The 20,979-nt window shown below is 57.9% G+C and overlaps 1 protein-coding gene across 1 annotated transcript in view; it reads left to right on the top strand.

Annotated features, from left to right (window-relative positions):
* WNT3A (Wnt family member 3A) overlaps positions 1–20,532 on the top strand; it is a 39,602-nt gene extending 19,070 nt beyond the window's left edge. Inside the window, exons 3-4 of the mRNA XM_054584065.1 lie at positions 13,863–14,128; positions 20,053–20,532. Coding sequence (XP_054440040.1) covers positions 13,863–14,128; positions 20,053–20,532 — 746 coding nt within the window. The remainder of the gene's footprint in view (positions 1–13,862; positions 14,129–20,052) is intronic.
* Positions 20,533–20,979: the final 447 nt, after the last annotated feature.

Raw genomic sequence — 20,979 nt, forward strand, 5'->3', positions numbered from 1 at the left:
TTGGCACTTCCTTCTCTGCCATTTCACCGGCATCACCTCATATCACCTGCTGAGACCTGGTTTCAAGGGCCGCACATTGTCGCATTTATTGGCTGAGGCAGTTTCAAAGGCCCACCCAGGGTCTGGGGTAGGCGACATAAACCCCGCCCCTTGAGGGCTTGTCAAAGTCACCTTGAGAGACGAGCGTGAAGGATGGGATGTGTGCTGGTGTGGCACCCTCAGAGTGCAGAGAAAGGAAAAAATGAGACATCTGGGAGGAAGATGCACCAGGTCCTGCGACCACTGTTGTGTGCGTAGCCTCAGCGGGCGCAGCCTGAGAGTGCAGCCGAGTGCTGCGTGGAGGGCTGGCGGGGCCTGCCAGTGTTTGTCCGAGGGCCCAGACTCCCCCCTGGCAGGTGGTCATGACCATCCCCCAAGTGAGTCCATGTTCTCTGGAGCTTGTGGGGGAGGGGGTCATACCAGGTGACCTTGTCCAGCAAGTCTGCTCACTTCCTGGAGCGTCAGCAACCCTGTCAAAAAATGGGAAAATAATTGCTACCCAGCTGACTTCACAGAGCCATAGTAAGGGTAATTACATAGCAGCTCCCTGTGGGGGTGGCCGCCACTGTGCATGGCAGGAGTTAGGTCCGCAGAGCAACATGGCACATCGGGCACGTGGGGACACGTGTGTATGAGTGTGCATGTGTATGCACGTGCGTCTGTATATGTGAGAGCATGGTATGTGCATGCATGCATTTGTGTGCGTGGGTGTGTATGACTGAGTACATGTGCGTCCATGTTCAACAATATACACATAGCATGTGGTGTGTGCATGCATGTATTCAGTGTGTGCATATACATGTACGGTGTGTCCACATTATGGTGTGTGTATAAGTGTGCACACATGTGCAGGTGTGCGAATGTGTGCTGTGTCCACGTGCATGTACATGAGCCTGTGTGTGCACATGTGAGCAAGCATGTCTGCAGTGCAGTTGCTGTCTGCGTAGATCCCATGCTGTGCTTTGGTCAGTGGCAGTGTGGGGCTGGGAGGCATGTTCGGCACTTGCGCCATGGCCAGGGGGCCCCAGACGCAGTCCTGAAGCCGTCTGGGTTCCTGGTGCCAAAACCCAGGTGGGGATCCCCAGGGTTCCCACTGCCCCAAAAGGAAAGAGCAGGATTTGGGGAAGAAGGCCAAAGCCTCTGCTGCCTGAAGAAGCTGCCGTCTGGTGGTGGAGGAAGACCGTCTCAGATGGGCTGGCCCCCACCTGGAAGCCGGGGAGGGAAGCGTGGGTTTACTTCTGGGTTCTGCTCTATCCCGCTGGCCCGCGTGTCCATCCCATGATGGCCACGCATGCCGTCCCGATTACCTGCGGTAAGTTTCTCCCCAATGTCGTTCTGCTCTTCCAGGCTTGTTTTGGCTATTTGGGGCCCCTTACTCTCTCCTATGTGAACTTTAGGATCAGCTCATCAGTCTCTGCAAAAAGCTTGGGTTTTTAAGGATTGCGATGAATCTACAGATCAATTTTGGGAGTGTTGTCTTCTTGTCCACAAACGTAGATGTCTTTCCATTTACTTAGGTCTCCTTTAATTTCTTTCAATGATGTTTTGTTTTCAGCGTACGAGTCTTGCACTTCTTTTGTTAAATTTATTTCTAAATTAATTCTTCTTGATGTTATGGCAGGTGGAATTGTTTTCTTAGTCTCATGTTTAGATTTTTCATTCCTTGGGTAAAGAAACACAGTTGATTTTTAATATCGGTCTTACACTCTGTAACCTTGCTAAAGGTTTATCAGTTCTGACAGTTTTTGTGCATTCCTTAGGATTTTCATGTTATTTGCTGATAGAGACTGTTTTCCTTCTTCTTTCCAATCTGGATGTTCTTTATTTCTTTTTCTTGCTCTATTGACCCTGCCTGGAGCCTCCAGGACAATGCTGAACAGCAGCAGACAGGGCAGGCGCCCTGATTTCATCCTACTCTGTGAGAAATAGCTTTTAGTCTTAAAACACCACCAGGTATAATGCTGGTTTTACAGATACAAGCATGAGGATACCAGTTCACATGAATATGTCATGTGGGAGAGTGGGTAGATATGTGTGTGTGTGTATATCTTTTAATTCTTTGCATTTTTTGAGTTATGTATGACAAAAATCTCCTATCAATCTGTCATCGAAAAGTTTTAAAAATCTGTCAGCTCGTGACTCGGTTGGGTTCTCTTTCATCCTGTGGAGAGTAAGGGATTGGAAGCACCTGATTGGCACAGGGCTTTGTCGCCCAGTTGCCGTAGACAGTGCCAGGCTGGGCACATGCCAGGAAGACCAGAGCCTCCTCCTTGGCGGAGTGGGAGAGGGTGGCCCTGGAAGGGGAGGCAGGAGCCTGAGGGAGGGTGCCGCACGCCAGCCATGCCGCCCAAGGGCCCTGGCTCGTTTCCATGCACCTGGGGGTGTGCGTGCCCACCTGCAGGCCTCTGGGGAGGGCCGTGACTCACAGGGGCACCGCATCACTCTCACTGGGCGCGGGCTCTGTCCTTCCTCCACACAGCAGTACGTCGGCTCCCATCATCCTCAGCTGCACTCAGACCCGCGAGCCCCTCAGCCAGCGAGGCGCCGAGGCCCCGACCGAGGTCCACCGGCCCCACGCCCCAGCCAGCCCCTTCTGTTTCCCGCCCGGGCTTCGCAGCGTCGTGCCTTCTCCCGGGACACGTCCTGCTCCCTGCCTGCTTCAGATGACACTGTGACAGACTTTACCTGCCCCCCAGAGCTGCTCATCCTTGCACCCTACCTCACTGCGCCCCACAGTCTCAAACGGAGGCAGTCTTTGTGCCCTCGCCATCCAAGTCCTCTTCCTGCCTGGCTCCTCCTTGTTCCTCAGCTCTCAGCCCTCAGGTCCCACAGACACCATCCCTCTCTGTCTGCCAGAGTCTCATGTGCCCCGCCCCATGCCCAGCAGGTGCACAGCAGATGCAAGGGGTTGTTTCCGTGTGTGCGCTGGCATGTAGTAGGTGCTTAGTAAGGAGGTTGTGGGCAGGTGACTGAAAGGCAAGGTGTGGGCACAGGCATCCCTGTGAGGGCAGACTTCTCAGGGGAGGCGGCGCCCGAGCTGGATCTCTCTTCCTCTACAACCTGTATGCAGTACCTTCTGCCGAGTGCTCAGTGTTTTACACCAGGCAGCAAACTGAATCCTAACGCCTATCATGAACCAGAGCTAGGGTTACAAGTGAGGAAACTAAGGCCAGATGAGGGGCCCGCCTGGATTTCTGAGGGCGCCCCAGCCTGTGTGGAGTTAGCAGGGGCTCCCCAGGGGAGAGCAGGGCCTGCAGGTGCCCAGGGTCTGGGGAGCCGCCCTCCTCTTCTGCACCCCTAACTTCCTCAAAAGCCCCTGCTGGGAAGTCTAGACACCAGCAGGTCACAGGGACACTCCTGCAGCCTCAGTGACCTGGCTCCTGGTACCCCCACGTCCACTCTCCCCACATCCACCCTCCCCACTTCCATGCCCTCGAAGCTTTTCCCCCGCGCCTGACCCCCATACCCACTCTCCCACGTTGACTCCCCGCATCCACTCCCCGCACCCACTGCCACCGCACCCACTACTCCATGCCCCTCCCCCACATCCGAGCTCCTGTCTCTGTCCCTTCCTCAGCCTCCCTGTATCCAGTCTCCCCTCCTCCTTCTCACGTACCCACCTCCTCCCTTTTCTGCTGGGTGACAGACAAGTGCCTCCGCCACCAGCCCCTCACCTCTTGGTCTGAACGGGACAGAGGAAGCCCAGCTCTCCCGCACCCGCCATGGGGCTGAGAGATGGGGAAGGAGTCATCCAGGTGTCGCAGAGAGAAGCCAGCTCCTGAAGGCCCTTACAGAGGCCCCTGGCTACAGTCAATCTGATTGGATTCGGGTCAGGGCAACCTTAATCGTGTCGGAGGTCGCCCAGGCTTTGTGGCAGGGTCCACGGGTGCCTGGCCCCCCACAGAGGCGGCCTTGTTGAACAGAGCTAACGCCCCCGGGCCAGCTGAGGAGGGGCCCAGCGTTGTGTGAGCATGTGTGGGTGCGTGCGCGGGGCGTGTGAGGACACGAGGGGAAGAGCGTATGGTCACAGCTTCTGCTTGCAGCACACACGCGCTCCCTGCCACCTGTCTGACCTGGGGCTGGACCCGCAGGAGGGTGGGGTTAGGTGACCGGAGCGAGCCCTGGCTTGGGACAGGTGCCCCTCCTGCTTCGCAGGCAGCTGGACTGTTTAACTTGCATCGTGGGGCAGAAAGCATTTGGAGAATTTTTGAGTATGTGGAGGCTGGCGCAGGATTGCTGCTTATCTGTCCCCCGCCCCGGGCAGGGCTCTGGGCACTGAGGGCCTGCTGCCCCAGAGCAGGCCAACGCCCGCCTTGACAACAGGGCGAAGGAGTGGGGAGGCTGCAGGGCAGGGAGGGCAGGCCCCTGAGCTCAGGGCCTCAGCAGGCACTCGGAAGGAGGGCCAGCCAGGTCATGCCCCTGGGGAGCACAGTGGCACGTGGCCGGCCTAGGGGGCAAGTGAGAGGGGCCTGTCCTGCGGCATGTGGCTTTCTGCGGGCAGCTGGGCTCCCAGCGCAAGGGGCGTTTTGCCTGAGAGCAGCGGAAGGGGCCATGGGGGGCCGAGTCGTCCACGGTGGGGGTGGCCCCAGCTGCATCCTTCCATGACCCCCGGCGCGGGGCTGTGTCCCCTCATACTCTCTGTGTCCTTGGCGTGAGCAGGGCCAGGAGCCTGTCACTTTAGAGCACCGATCGGTTCCCCAGGGCCCCTGAGCCGCTCAGTCAGCGTCTGCGAGGAGTCAACCGAGTTCTCAGCAGGTGTGTGCCCAGTCCCCCAGTCCTCCCTGTTCTCCTTGGGGGCTGGGCCGGGGGGGGGCAGGATGGGGACGGCGTGGCCTGTCCCCTCCCTGGCAGGGCCCTTTGCCGGGCCAGGCTCCAAGAGGTGGTCGGCCACCTGCCTGGGAGGCCTGGGTGCAGGCACGAGTTGGGCTAAGGGCGCAGGAGGGGCCCCAAGAGGATGCCCTTGAGGGGCTCAGTGTCCCCGATCCAGGTTGCGACCTCTGACCCTCATCGGAAAGTGTTTTGGTGCTCCATGGTGGGGGCTCCTTCGTATATCATTAACTCTCCCCAGTGGGAGGGGGTGACGGCGCCAGAGAAACCCTATGACACCCCGCAGGGCCCGGCTCAGAGCACAATGTGCCCGCCAGCACGACAAGATTAAGCACAGAGAGAAGTGAAAATGCTGCTGGATTCACACGCCCGAGGGCCATGTTCGGCGTGTGAACAGCGCTCCCCGCACATACCTCCCGGTTGCTATGACCAGCTTGCTACGGCCTAATCGCCGACGAGGGGGAAATTCATATAAAATATCGCTGGCCATTGTGGGCCTAAGGCAGCGTGACAGTGGCTCACAAAGCCAAATTCATTAGCCTCAGCAGGTGATCCGAGGACACTGGCCGTGCCGCCGGCAGGGCGGTGTCAGGGGCCTTGGCCGCAGTGGGGCGCCGGCCGCATTCCGCTCTCAGGTGGCTCCTGGATGCAGGATTACCAGATGCCATCGCGAATCCCGCCCCCCCCGACCGCGGTCCACCTCGCCCTGGGACCGGGGAAGGTAGACATGGTGGGGGAGAGGCGCGGGCCCGCCCCCGTCCGTGAGGGCCGCAGTCTTGGTGCACTGATGGGCGGAGAGGTGCCAACCCCCTGAGAGCTCTGGGAGTGCCCTGGGCCCCTCACCTGCCAGGCGGGGAGGGTCCTATAAGGCCCCGGGCGCCCTGGGGAGGGTGGGGGGTCCCGAGAGGGAGGCCCAGGGTGCAGCCTGGCTGGAGGCACTCCAGTTCTCTCTGGGATCCACCCATGATGCTCTACAGGCAGGCGGGGGCAAAGTGGCCCACAGGGGCCCCCACGGAGGCTCGAAGGTCAGTGCTGCCCAGAGGGGAGAGGGAGCCGGGAGCCCTCTCGGGGAGGGGTGCTGCGCCCAGTGAAGGAGGAGGTCAGCCGATAAGGGACTCTGATGAGCAGGTCCTGCAGCTCCTAGGGAGGTCACACCCCACCCTGACTTTGACTGAGTCCCTCCCTGGCCACCAGGTGACAATAGCCTGCGGTCAGTGACCAAGGGCCTGGCTTTACATACGGACCAGGCCAGAGACACACAGCCCACCATGGCAAGCCGGGCAGGGGGACTGTGTCACAGCCCCCCTGCAAGCTCCTCTCCCCCACACACCTGCTGAGGCCTTGCCACAGTCCAAATGTGGGGGCTTACCAACCTGATGCCGTGACGGGGCCTGGGGGCTCATCCCAAGAGCCCCCCCCCCGACCCCAGCATTAGTGCCCTACAGCTGGGGATGCATGGGAATCGCCTTTTACAGATACAGGTGTCCCCAAGAACTGTGGCCTCAGGCCCACGGGGGTGGAGGGGGCATGCAGTGACATGGGGCTTGGCAACGCTGTCCCCGCAGAGCTTCCTAAGAAGGCCACCTGGTGGGCCCCACAGGCAGGATGACCCAGGAGCTGCAGCTTACTGCTCAGAGATCATGTCGGAGCCACGTTTCCCTTCCAGGAACCTCCGCTGCCTGGGGTCCCGCTGGTCTCTTACGAGGGCCACTCCAGTGCCTCCTTGGGCCCACGGGCTCGTCCCAGGAACCTGTCCTCCTCGTCCAGCATTAGCATCCTATCGCCTTCCTCTCCCAGCAGCGGGCAGGCCGGGTCCCTTACCCACCGTGGCAGTCGGGTGCGGGCCCTGCGGGGTAGGTGGGCTCCCGCCTCCGCAAGGCTGCGGCCATGGAAACAGCCTGGTGGAGTCTCAGGACCCCTTGCTGGGGTGCAGAAGCCTCTCCCAGGACCTTCTGTCTGGGCTCTGTCCTCCCTCTGTGTGGCCTGGGGCCAGTGGCTGAACTTCTCTGAGCCCCACAGGTTGCTTGGGCTGAGCAGAGTGCCCCTTCCTTGTCTGCGCCGGCTCTCTCATCAGTGGAAAAGGCTTCGTGGTGGGTGCAGGTGGCCTCCAGGCGCACTTTCTTGTCAGTGAGACTGAACCAGCCTCCTGGATGGCCCCCCGAGGGAAGGCCAGCTTGGGGACAGAAGTGGCAGCCTTCTTGTCCTCTTAGAACACAGCTGGTGCTCAATAAGTCGTGGCTGACTGACAAGCCTTGTGGTGAAATGTGAAAGACAAGATCCTTGGAATGATTTTTGGGAACTTTCTTCCACATTCAGCACTTCAGAAATAGAGATTTATGGATGTTAAAATTTCTTTTCTGAAATTCTGATAGTCATTTTTATGTGTTTTGCCCTCTCATAGAAAAGCGACAATGCCTCGCCGTCTCCTTTCAGTCCCCAAGTGGTCCCTGGTGCTTGACAAGCCCAGGAAGAAGGGACTTACGAGGGTCCCGTTAGTCCTGAGTTCCAGGAGGCACGCGGACCACCACAGCCCAGCCGGGGCGGCACTGGGCTCCCGCGCCTAAGCTTGCACTGGCTGTGGCTGTCATGGGCGCCACGAGGCTGCTCTTCCTGCCCCCCGCCCCCCAGAGCCGCCCAGCTCTCGCCACACAGGGCTCCCTCGTCTGCCCCGGGCTCTCCCCTCTGCCTCACCGTCCAGCGTCCATCTGTCACCTGTCCACCGTCTGTCCATTCCAGGCCTCCCCCAAAGCTCACATTGCTGAGCCTGTTGTGTGTCCTCATTCCCCCCACCCTCTCCCTCATGAACTGTAAGCTCTCAAAGGCGATGACCCTGCACGGCCCAGAGCACAGAACCCGGCTTGCAGCATCAGAGCTGACTATTAAGGGGACGAAAGGATTCTCTGGTTCACCCTCCTCCAGCCCAGTGCCAAGATTCCCCGCGCCTGGGAGTGGGCCGGCCCTCCAGCTTCTGCCTCGTCACCCCTGGGACAGGCGGCGCTTCGACTCTTGAAAGCCTGGGTGGTTAGAAACGTCATCGCCTGGGGCGGCAATCATCTTCCCTCCAGATTTCTTCCTTTGGCTGTTGAGAACGGGCACCTTGCCTCGAACTCATCTCAGGTTCCTAGTTCTGAGTTTAGTTTATGGCCCATTACAGACTCTCAGCTCTTGGATGGATGAGACGATTGAAGGACAGGCCGAAGGCGGAGAGATGGCGGGGGGTTGGACGGACCGTGAGTGGATGGGAGATGGATGGATGGCAGAGAGACAGGAGGAGGGATCACTGGTCGTTTGCATGGACTCTGTAGGTCATTGTTAATGAGACAACGTTAAGTTGGGAAGAGGCTTTCCCGGTGGAAGACGCTCGCCTGCAGAACCACTTGGTCAGCTGATTCCCTCTCTTCGTGTTCCCAGCCTGGCCGCCGTGTGGGAATAGAAGCCGGGCCTGAAGGGAGAAGGCTGGACGTAGCTCAAGCAGCTCATCCAGGCTCTGCCCCAGAGGCCTGGCAGACTGGCAGCCCTGGTCCTTAACCGCCCTCCTTCTCCCAGGAGCCTCTGTCTCCTCCTCTCTTGACCTTGCACAGCCTATTGGGAAGAAGGCATTTTGCTAGTGAAGAGGGTGCATTCCCAGGGCAGGATAGCCCCCCATTGTTGAGTAGAGAGAAGCAGGACCCTCTGCAGAAGCTGTGCTTGTGGGTAAGAACTGCCCTGTGACGGGGCAGCCACTGGGCTCCAGACCCCCCCAGCGCACGCACTCAGGGGAGCCCTTTCCCCTCCTCTGTGAACTGAGGCCACTCCAGCTCGAGGGTCGTGACCTTACTCTTCAAACCCCTGGGGACATCTCACCAAGGCAATGGGTCCTCTTCCCAGAAACCCTGTGCGTTTTCAGACATGCGCTGTCATTCCTGCTCACGGTTTCCAGAGGGTTAGGAGCCCCCGGGAGGCGGCATGTCGCCCCCGGCCTAGAGCCACCCGGGCATTCCGGGGTCTTCCTGCCACAGGGCCTCAGGGCACACTGTAACTCTTTCTCTGGAAATAGTTCTCGACACACAGAAACGTTGCAGGCGTGGGTCCAGGCCCACTCCCGGCTCCTCCCAGGCCCACTCCCGGCTCCTCCCAGGCTCCTCCCAGGCTCCTCCCAGCGGCGGCCGCCAGAAGTGAGTCCCAGCAGCGTTCGGTAAACTCCGGCCGTGCCCGGGTGCCACCGTCTTCCCACCAGCACTCCTCTTCTGGGCAGGGCCTGGTGCCGGCCCTCGTCCTCGTGCCCTCGAGACTGGAAGGAACCCGCGGAGGTTTCTGGGCTTCCTGATGATTAGATAAAGATTATGCATCTGTGGTGAGAACGCCTGGAAGGCAAGGGGGTGTCCTGAGAGCACCCTCAGGACCGTGCACGGGGCACTGCCCCGGTCCCATGGCTGGCGGAGGCCACCTCGGTCCCTCTGGGAGGCGGGCCTGCCTGGCTTCTCCAGTGCGGTCACCGTTGTTTCTTTGCCAGAACAAACCGTATCACATTTTTCTGAAACAGGAAGAGGGGTTTCTTTCCTCCACGAGAGAACTCAACCCCATGCCACCCACAGCCATCAGGGCTCTATCTGAGGAGCAGCCCCTCCTCACCTGGCAGAAGGGGAAATGGGTCCCACGGGACTGGGGGAGACATGCAGGATTGCACAGCCAGCTGGTGATAGCGCTGGGCAAGGATGAGCTCTTTTTCCTCCAAGTTCAAGGGAAGCCCCCACAAACCCCTACCCCCATCCCACACACCCTTTCCCTCAAGTGTGTCTGGCGGCCCTGGGCTGTTTGCCTGAGGTCGATAAGCAGGGATCTCCAAGCCCTTGTTGAGGGCTGTGGGGCAAGGCCCCTGCTTGCACTGCCCTTATCTCCAGAGGCAAGAGTGGAGGGGAGGGGCTGGCGTACAGGGAAGAGGCAGAAGCAGAGCGAGGGTCCCCCGGAGGAGCCTGCCCTGCGCCCCCTGGGCCGGAAGACAGGCTCTGCTGGGGCTGGGGGAGGGCGTTCAGGCCTTGGAGACCCTGGAGAAGGGCGACCCGGGCCCTCCACCAGCTGAGCACGAGAGGGTACCCAGGCGGAAGGCCTGGGACGCACCGCTCGGCTCTGTGTCCTGAGCTGCCTGGGAGGTGGCCGGGAGAGCTGGCCCCCGAGGAGTCTGCAGGCCACCCCGACAGCGGCCCTGACCCGGCTGCCCCTGCGGGAGAGGAGGCCCCAGGCCGCTGCTGGAGAGGAGAAGCAGGGGGTGTTGAGAGTCAGAGGCCTGAGCAGTGGGGAGGGGGCAGCCCGCATCCTTGAGAACACAGCCCCGGGGCAGGAGCTCTACCGAGGCTGGGGACAGGAGGGGACGGGGTCTGTGTTCACGGCACTCACTCACTCGGACAACGCCCTGGGCCAGCAGGAGGTGGGGGCCTCTTGAGTCTCGGGCACGGGGGCCTGGGTGGTGTTTGAGAAAGGGGACACTGAGGGGAGCTGTCCTCGGGCTCTTTGAAGACAAGCTGAGGGGGAGGGTCAGAGAGCCAGGCCGCGTGGAGGGCCTGCCCGATGGGCTCGGACCCTGCTGAAGCCCCTGCCCCAGCGCAGGGCACCGGCCCTCTTCTCAGACCACGCCCTCACTCCTCAGCCACCATCTGTGTGACCTCCTGGTGCGCTTGGGTGGGAACAAAAGGTGAAGAGGACTCGGTCCCTGCCTCGGGGGGCTTCCAGATCAAGCCGGTGAAGGAGGCAGTTCCCATGGTGCCTGAGGGCCTGAGGGACCAGGAATAGGTCCTGCCCAGACCTCGTAGATGCAGGATCCTGTCCGGTGCCCCACAGAGTGGGGAGGGGACACAGCAGGTGCTGCAGGAGCATTGGAACAGCTGGAAAACCCTGAGGGAGGGGCAGTAGCTGAGCGTGGCTGGAAGCCCGGTGGCGGCCGATAGGACTGGGAGGGCAGGGCGCAGGCCAGGGTCGGCCTGTGGTCGGCCAAGCACAGACACAGTGTCGAGAACTCGAGAAGAGACCAGGTGGGGCCGGTGGGCACTGGACGAAGCGCTGCGCCAGCGAACTGTGCCTGTGTGTGTGTGTGAGTGTGTGAGAGTGAGTCATGTTTGTGTGCCCGTGTGTCTGCCTATGTGTACGTGTGTGTGTGCATTCTTGCGTGCTGGTATATGCATGTGTCTATGTGTGACAGTATCTATATATGCATTTGCATGCATTTGTGTGGCTGTGTGGCCGTGTGAGAGTGTGTGTGGGTGATGTGCATGCGTGTGTGTGCCCCTGCATCTGTGTCTTTGTGTATTTATGTGTGTCACTGCGTCTGTCTCTGTGTGCCTGGGTGCGGGAGAGTGTCTGTGGGTGTACGAGTCTGTGTTTTGTTTGTGTGTGTCTGTGTCTGTGTGTGCAGCGAACACATATGGATCGGGGAGGAAGCTGGAGGCTGGGGTGCAGGTCCCCACCAGGAGCCGCCTCTGGCCATGGAGGGAGATGCTGAGGGCTGGACTCCTGGGGAAGGGCCGGGGGGACAGATTGGGTCCTGGACTCGAGGCAGCTTGCAGTCTGGGGCGTCCCGAGCTGGAGTGGGAGGCCTCCTGGGACTTAGGGCTGCGCACGTGGCCAGAGCTTCCTGAAAACAGGGAGAGTCCAGGCCAACTCTGGTCAGCGCCCAGGGAGGACAGGTGTGCCAGGGCCATCGCAGGGCTGTCTGGGAGCGTTGGCAGCTCCACAGGAAGTCGCCAAAAGCAGGTGCGCATGTGGGGCTAGCGGGAGGCCGGCGGGGAGGGCACCTCCTCCAACACATTCTGCACGTGTGTTCTCTGTAGCCGAGGAAACCCGCATTTTTTGGTAGCAGGCGTGTGTGGATGTGAATGAAGCTGGTGGGTAAGTCCGAGTGTACGCATGGGCCTGGGGCCCACGAGCGTGGCTGCAAACCTGGAAGCCTGGAACCTCTGCTCATTCCCCAGGGCAGAGCCCACCTACCCATTCCCGTCCCAGAGCCGAAGTCTCCTGGGCACTGGGGTGGGGTGCAGAGACAGTGGCACCCTCCCCCCCGAGCCCCCCACGGCCAGGGGGCCCAGCAGGCCCGGGCCTGCCTTGGGTCCTCTGCCCGGGAGGAGCTTGGGGGACACTACAGGACCCTCCCCGGTGCCCTGGTCAGTCCTGTCTCACATCATCTCTGCTGCTCCCTTTTCCCTTCAGCCAACCCAGGGCCTGAGGGGAGACAGGAGCCAGGCTAAGAAAGGTGGGGTGCCGGACCCCACATAAGGGCAGCAGAGACACCTAAGGCACATCAGCCATCAGAGCCAAGCCAGGGTTCAGTCTGGGCCTGCTGGGCTCGAGAGCCCTGAGAGGTTTTTGCTAGGTTTTTAAATTCGTGCTGGCTGCAGGTACACTCTGGAGGCCACTGGCCTCCCTGCGGCTGGCCTCTCCAGCGGGGCTTGGCGAGCAGCAGGTGTTCCCCATGCAAGCAAGTGCAGTGGAGAGCTGAGGAGAAAGCGCACGCAGCCCACCTGGGGACCCAGGGCAGCCCCGCCCCCCCCAACCCAGAGCCACCTAAACGTGTGCGCATACCCAGGAGGAAACCCATTCATCCGTCAGGAGGCGCCCTGCTGAGGGAGGCCGGGCTGCCCGACACGTGTGCTGGGCTTCCCTCCAGCCCTGCCAGCCCAGCAGAATACCCCTGCACCCTGGCTTCCCCCCGTCCTTCAGGGCCGGCCGCTCAAGGCGCCTGTCCTCCAGGGTCAGGCTAGGCCTTGCCCGCCCAGCAGGGCCCAGGCTGGTCTCCCTGGACTCACACACACACCTGTTTGGTCCCACTGCCTCACCAGCGGCTTCTTCCCAAGCCCCAGCCCTCCCTCACTGCCCTTCCGCAAAACCAGTGTCACTTCCTCTGACTCAGTTTCCCCATGTGTGGAAGCAGGAGTCTGCTTGTGGGGGGCCAGGCAGCCCCAATACCGGCCATCCTGGGGCAGGCACCAGGCAGCTTTGGGCATGCCCGGGCCCCGAGCGTGTGGAGCCAGCACGGGGCGAGGTGTGTGCGGGGAGCCTGCGGTCCTCTCAGGGCCTGGAGTCTGGGGTGCCTGAGGGGAAGATGTGCAGGCCGAATGGCAGCACCGGGGGAAGCACGTGGGCCAGAGCCACGCTCTGGGCCGGTCATCAGGCTGCTAGAAGCTGCGAGCAGGAAGTCTGGGCAGGGGCTGCACCCCGGGGCCTTCGGCGTGGCCTTCAGCCGTTATTCGGAGACGCATCGTGCTCTTTTTCCAATTACTTCTAAACAGAATTCTATTTTATGGAAGTTGCCACACATTTTAATGAAGACGTAATTGACATACGGACACACATTAGTTTCCGGTGCACAATATAATGCTATGATATGGGCATATATTGTGAAACGATCACCACAGTAAGTACAGGAGCATCTATTACTTCACGTAGCTGCTAGTTTTTGTGTGAGATAATAACGCTTAGGATCCCTCCCAGCAGCTTTCCGGGGCACGACACCGCAGTGTCGAGTACAGTCGCCACCCGGTGCATCACATCCGAGGACTGACTGACCTTATGTCATGGTTTTCATCCGTTCACCTGCTGGTGACACTTGGGAGCTGCCAGTTTGGGGCTGTTACAAATAAGGTGGCCTGACAATTGTTTCCTGGCCTTTGTATCACCGTGGGCTTCCTTCAGGGTGGACACCTGGGAGGTGGTGGCTGCTCAGGCAGTCAGGTATGGCGATGTGTTTTAGAAACGGCAAACCTCTTTCCAAGGGGCGCCCCCATTGCCTCCCGCCGGCAGTGCGCAGGGTTCTCGCCAGCATTCCCAGCGATCCTTGATTCTGGCAACACTGTCCCTGGGCTTTTCCCCACACGAGTGCTCTGCAGCATCTCTGCTTGGGTTCCTTGGTCCTCGGTGGACTTTCTTTGGGGAAGCTCTCCCTCCTCCTTGGCTCTCCTGGGGACACACACCCTCTCCCCTAAGCCCTGCTCCGCTGCTGCGCCCTGCCCACCGCACACCTCTCTCTGCAGCCACCCGTGAGTCCGCCTTCGTGCACGCCATTGCTGCGGCTGGCGTGGCCTTCGCTGTGACGCGCTCGTGCGCTGAGGGCTCCGCGGCCATCTGCGGATGCAGCAGCCGCCACCTGGGCTCACCCGGCCACGGCTGGAAGTGGGGCGGCTGCAGCGAGGATATCGAGTTCGGCGGGATGGTGTCCCGGGAGTTCGCAGATGCACGGGAGAACAGGCCCGACGCCCGCTCTGCCATGAACCGTCACAACAATGAGGCCGGACGCCAAGTAAGGCCGCCACTCTGTCTGTCCTAGGGCCACCTGGGGGCTCTCTGACCACCACTCTGGGTACCTGGGGTGTGGGGGCCTCTGATCAATTCCCTGTGCATCCTGAGGTGTTGGAGGCCTCTGATCAATTCCATGTGCATCCCGAGGTGTTGGGGGGGCTCTGACCAATTCCCTGTGCATCCCGGGGTGTTGGGGACCTCTGACCAATTCCCTGTGCATCCCGGGGTGTTGGGGGCCTCTGATCAATTCCATGTGCATCCCAAGGTGTTGGGGGGGCTCTGACCAATTCCCTGTGCATCCTGAGGTGTTGGGGGCCTCTGACCACTGCCCTCTGTGCCCTGGGGGTGTGCCAGAGGCCCTCTGAGCACACCCCTGTGGGTCTCCAGGAAATAGAAGTTTCCTAAGCAGGGTGTGTGCCCTGGTCCCTTGAGGCTGTGGAAGGGTGGCCTACAGTGGCCAGGCTTGGGGTCCCACTCACCTCCCACCCAGGGCTGTCTGAAACACAGCACTGTCCAGCTGCTCCACAAGTGTCCAGGGAATTTCCGTAGCATGGCAGGTCCAGCTCCAGAGTTAGGGTCACAAGGAAGTGGGGGTGGGGTAAAGGCCTGCCTGGCAGGAGCTCTTACACAGCCAGAGAGACAGCCAGGCAGCTACAGCACGATGCGGGAAGGCCTGCAGTGAGGAGAGGCACACATACAAGGGGACCGGGCACAGCGGAGGGTCCAGGCCCGGGCTGCGGTCTCAAAACAGACTTGTGCCGCCGCGGGCGGTGAGTGGGGAAATGCAGGGCAGCGGCAGTTATCCAGGGGGGGGGGGCGGCCAGGAGGGCCTCTGAGCGGCCCAGAGGTGAGTCTGCGCATCAGGTGGTCTGGGTAGAATATGGAGAACAGAAGGAGAAAGAGGATTCGGGGGATGGAGAGGCTGGTGGGACCCAGCAGTGAGGGCTTTGTGACCTCTGGGTCAGAAGGCCAGTGGGAAGCTGCTAGAGGACTGACTGCTGGTAAAAAGCTGCCACGTAGGGACCTAGAGGTGTCCAGTTGATTTAGCAGCAGAAAGATGGCATGGAGTTGCCCAGTGGAACCAAGGGATTGCAGAGGCTAAAGAGTGAACAGGGACATTCAACTTCCAACCACAGGAACTAGGTGAGTCGGACTCATCTTCCTACTGAAGAAAAGTACAAATGCAGTCTGGAGTATGAAAAACGCCCTGTTAAAAGTAAAGAATGCTCACCTGTACACAGTCACCTGATTGATCACAGGGAAGACAGTGCAGTGCAGAGAAGAAAATGGGCTTTTCAATAAATGGTGCTCAATCAATTGAACCACAATATGGGAAAAAATTACCTTGACCGTTACCTCACACCGTATATAAAATCAATTATAAACCCAAATGGGAATAGGAAAACAAACAAATGCTTAGAAGAAAACGTAGGAGGCGTCTTTGGGGTAGACAAAGACTTATTAAATAGGCCAAAGAAAAATATAATAATGTGGACTTCAGAATGTCTATTCATAAAAGATGCCACCATGAAACCGAAAACACAACCCACACAGGAGGAGATGCTCAATCTTTAAAAAATATGAAAGCTATAATATAAAAAGAACTCTGCAAATTAACTTTTAAAAAGGCAGATAACCCAATAGAAAAGTTGGCTAAAAAAAATGGAAAGCTACTTCACGAAATATAGAAATGGCCAATAAATATATGGAAAGGTGCTGAATATCATTAGTCATCAAGAAAACGCTGCGAGAGCCAGCGCCCTGAGAGCGGGGAGGACGGCCATGGGGAGGGGCATGACCGGGGTTTCTGAGGCGCTGGTTGACGGGTGAAATTGTGTCATATTTTGGCTTATAACATATATACATTTTTAAAAAGATTTTATTTATTTATTTTTAGAGAGGAGGGAGGAAGGGAGAAAGAGAAGGAGAGAAATGTCAATGTGAGGTTGCCTCTCACGTGCTTCCCATTGGGGGCCTGGCCCGCAACCCAGGCGTGTGCCCTGCACTGAGAATCGAACCGGCGACACTTTGGTTCGCAGCCGGCACTCCGTCCACTGAGCCCCACCAGCCCAGGCTACATTTTTGTATATTACACTTCCATAAAATGAATTTTAAGTGTCAAATAACTAACTGTAGAGTGAGGGATTAGTAATCCCAAATACAAAAGGCAAGACTTTCGGCCTAGTACCTACGGTAGCTTTTGTCCGGGTGTCGTTTGCAGATGTGAAAGGAAGTACATACGCTGAGCTGCACTTCCGTGGCCTCCCAGAGGTGAGGGGCCCACCAAGCGTGGTGTCTCTGGGAAATCACTGCTCCATTTAGGAGCGTAGGGAGGAAACCAGAAGTAAACTAGCTCTTGTACTCATGTTCAGGCTTAAAAAATCCCAGGACGTTAGAATGAATTCAGGTGATCCCAAATGCTGGTACCCTCGTGCACCTGGAAAAAGTACACAGATCCTCTTTGGAGGATGATAACTTGAGTTAGACTGAAAAGTACTTCTATAGATAGTTTTTCCAATACAATGTCCAACATACAAGCAAAGATAACCTGTCACACGAGCTGATGATACAGTGAATGAGTGGTAATCAGAAAAAAACAACAGAAGCAGGACTCCAAATACTAGAATGATTAGACATAGATTATCAGAAAAAAAATATGCTTGCTTATATTTGTAAAGTTGAAATGCAAGGCTGAACTTTTCACCAGGGAATTGGAAACTATAAAAAGTAATATAATAGATTTGAGAAAAAAATCACATAGAAATTGTAGAACTGAAGAATGAATGGAGACTTCCAGTTCACAAGCGTTTCCCTCTGCACCCTCTTAGACACCCACTAAAATGACAGTGAATGAATTTAAGCATAAATAAACAGACTGGAGAACATGGAAACAACAAAATTTTGAAAGCTAAAAATCCAGTAGACCCAAGAAGCCAGAAGAGAAATCTGAGAAACCACCCAGGAATCACTAGCATCAGGTGTTGAGAAGCAGAGATAAATATGGAGCTGAAAACAAGCAGGCTGGTTGAAAGTCTCTCTTAACCAACCCACCAGCTGTTTGGCCCAGGTCCTTGCACCCAGGCAACACCTCTCCTTTACCAGAAGCCTGCGGTCTTAATGTCTAAAACGGGTAAAGCAGGAGGGGTCTGGACTGTTGGAGCCCCAAGCGCAACTAAGAGTGAGGCCACCCAAGTGAAAATTGTTCGTTTATGTACGCCTTTCTCCTAATCTGGTGCTGCAGGGAAGCCTGATCACCCTCCAGGCAGGAGAACAGAAGATTCTGCTTTGGATATCAGATGAATTCAGGGGAAGAGACTTAACTTCTCCAACGGAACAATGCAGCCAGGTCACTCTGGAGCAAGGGCCAAGTCGGCAAATCCCTCCTCGGCACAGGAGCTTCCAGCAAGGTTTTTAGTGCCCCGCTTTTAAATATAAGCAGACAACCAGGGATCACCAGACACCCGAGGAGGCCGCCTACAAGCACAAAGGTAAAGACCAAAACAAAGAAACAAGATCCAAACTTACAGGAAAGAGATATAAAGAGATGAAAATTTCAGAAATTATCACTATCTCCAGATGGATAAGACACGCACTGTACCCATGAAATTGGAACAGGATGATAATTTAAGAGAAAGTTTGGATGGGGTAAAAAAGAGCTCTTAGAAATTAAAAATAGGACAGCAGAAACAGAACTCTCAGCAGAAAGGCTGGAAGATAGTTGGAACACTTTTCTACAAAGCAGAGGAAAAAGAGAAAGAGATGGAAAATAGGAAAGAATAGAAAATACGGAGGCTCCGTCCAAGAGAGACAGTGATGAACACGAAAAGAGGAAGTTGGCACAGAAATAAGGCAGGACGGTTCAGGACTGGAGATCACAGGTTTCAGGCCACATGGGCCCAGGAAGCGTCTGGCACAAAACGGGGAGCCCCACACCAGCCGACAGCACAGACGCAGCCTCGAAGCTGCCCGGGGAGAAGACCGGGCTCATGCAAAGTATCAGGAGTCAAAATGGCGTCAGAGTTTCCAAGAACAATATGAATGCCGGAATAAAACAGAGCAGTTTCAGGATTCCGTGGGGAAAAGTGTTTTAGCCAAGAATTTTATGCCCAGCTAAACCAATTTTTTTCAACTTTTCAAGTAGTAAGTATTTGTTCCCAGACATGCACATTTCATAAAATTTACCAGAAGACCTCTCAAAAAGATGTCTCCAAAATGAAATCTATAAGACAACTGCTGTTTGTCTTAAAGAAGATATTTAGACAATAAGGGAGAGCTTGAGACCGAATCCCTGATATGTATACTTAAAAACCAACAACAAAACATCTCGTAGGAAAGAAAAAGTAATTGTAACATATCACACAGCTCCACTGAGTATGACATATAACAGTTCCAATCCCATCAGCACAAAATATCGATGTAACTGGAAGTAGGGTCTGGCTCTTAGGGCAGGGAGAGGTTTAGGCACAGGCATCAGTATGGTGGGGTGGTGTGAGGTCCAGAGACAATGCTGAACTCCAGGTTTTTGAGGGGCACAAGGCACTGCCAGTTGAGGGGGCAGGGGGCGGGTGTCAGGAAGGTGCTGTGTGAGAGTGGGCTCAGAACTCCTGTTGTTCTTAACACATGTTAGGAAATATCAGGCTCTTTAAAGTAGATACATACATCTTTGATAAAGTCAAAGTAAAACAAGAGACTGAGGAGGCAGAGGTGGGTAGTAGCTGCTCCTGTTTGGAAGTTTTGGGCCGCAAAAGAGGAGAATAGCGATTAGAAATGGACTAGTGTGTGGGGCAACTAACAGGTGCACAGCGGGAAAGGGCTGGTGTGAGAGGGAAGAGTTGAAACGACAGGGGCGGGGGGACGGGGGGCGGGGGCAGGGTCTGGATGCAGAGCCCACCTGAAGCCTTTGGCCAGCACCAGCCGAGAGGAGTGCAATGGAAGCCCATATGTGTAATCTCCTTTCTATCAGCCACATTTTAAAACAGCTGACATTCATTTTAATACGAAATTTTATTTAACCTACTATACCCAACATGTCATTTCAGTAATGCAATCAATGTTGAAATCACATATCATATATGAGATATTCTGTGCCATCTTCATGCGTGAAGTCCGGGGACTGCCAGCGACCCCGTGTCCCCCCGGGGGGCCTGCACTCCCAGCACTTCTCCGTTGGGACCGGCCACACCGCAGGGGCTCAGGGCGGTGGGGCCCACCTCAGTGGACAGGGCAAGCTTTGGTCTGATTAAGTCACCCACCCCCGCCCCTTCCCCCTAAGAGAGTAGGGAAGAGGACCTGGGGTTCCTGCTTCCCCCAGGGAGAAGGAAACACACACACTCCACAGCCAGGCCCTGCCCCCTGTCCACGCTCAGGCCCCCAAGGTCCCCTCAGCTTTGTCCCCTGCACTGCCTCACTCCTCCTCTTCCCACTCCCCTACAGTCTCAGAACCCAGCGTCCTGGGCTCTGAAGGTGCCCAAGGCAAGCCACCCCATTACCCACACAGGTAGCCCCCAGCCTTGCCACCAGCCCACATAGACCTGTGGGCCGCAGTTCTGGATTCGCCAGGTCGGGAGTAACGCCTTCCTCTCTCCTGCCTGCACTGACATCGTAACTTTACAGCCCGGCTGCCTTCACTCTGTCCTAGATGCTGAAGAATTAGACTCGGCCTCCTAGAGAGCAGGGAGGCTCCCAGGCCCCGCCCCGCCTCCCGGGGCCTCGGGTCGGCCTGGGGAGGTTCACGGAGGGGACTGGCACTGCAGGCCCATGGATAGGGCACCTGCTCTGCCTGGGAGCCCCAGGTGCTTTATGGAGCAGGCAGATGGGCTGGGTTTGCCCGGGGCGGCAGGCCAGGAGCCCGGTCCTGGGAGACCATCCCCCGCGCACGCACCAGGGCGTGCAGGGCCCTGACGCCCCCCGCCCGCGCTCCCGCAGGCCATCGCCAGTCACATGCACCTCAAGTGTAAGTGCCACGGGCTGTCGGGGAGCTGCGAGGTGAAGACCTGCTGGTGGTCGCAGCCCGACTTCCGCGCTATCGGCGACTTCCTCAAGGACAAGTATGACAGCGCCTCGGAGATGGTGGTGGAGAAACACCGCGAGTCGCGCGGCTGGGTGGAGACGCTGCGGCCGCGCTACACCTACTTCAAGGTGCCCACGGAGCGCGACCTGGTCTACTACGAGGCCTCGCCCAACTTCTGCGAGCCCAACCCAGAGACCGGCTCCTTTGGCACGCGCGACCGCACCTGCAACGTGAGCTCGCCGGGCATCGACGGCTGCGACCTGCTGTGCTGCGGCCGCGGGCACAACGCGCGCGCGGAGCGGCGCCTGGAGAAGTGCCTTTGCGTCTTCCACTGGTGCTGCTACGTGAGCTGCCAGGAGTGCGCACGCGTCTACGACGTGCACACCTGCAAGTAGCGGCGCGCCTCCTTGGTGCGCCTGGCTCGGGCGGGGTCCTCCAGGATAGGGCAGGGTGGCGGCTCCGGAATGGGGGGCAGGGTCTTCCCAACAGGTCCGGAGATCCTCCAGGGATGCGGCGGGGGGAGGGGGGGAGGGGAGGCTATCCAGGGGCGGGGCTCCCATGCTGGGGATTCAGCCCCACCCCCCCCTCCAACGCCGCTCACCTGTAAGGTTCCATCCACCCCACCTCGTCTGTGTAGAGCAGCTCTCCTGGCAGACCAGCGGCTGAGACCGCATCCCCCACCTCTTCCTCTCAAGTCTGGGGACCAGGAGCCCTCCAAGTCTGGCGATCGGGAAAGCTTCTGGCGCCCAGGGGCCTGTGGCACCCCTCCCTCAGCCTGCCTTTGCCAATGCTCCTGGCCAAGAATCCTACAACGGAGAGAGCCCAGGTCTTGCAGAGCCCCG

This window comes from Pteronotus mesoamericanus, unplaced genomic scaffold (assembly GCF_021234165.1).
Source record: "Pteronotus mesoamericanus isolate MK-2021 breed Mesoamerican mustached bat unplaced genomic scaffold, CSHL_Meso_final contig_752, whole genome shotgun sequence".
Classification (NCBI taxonomy): domain Eukaryota; kingdom Metazoa; phylum Chordata; class Mammalia; order Chiroptera; family Mormoopidae; genus Pteronotus; species Pteronotus mesoamericanus.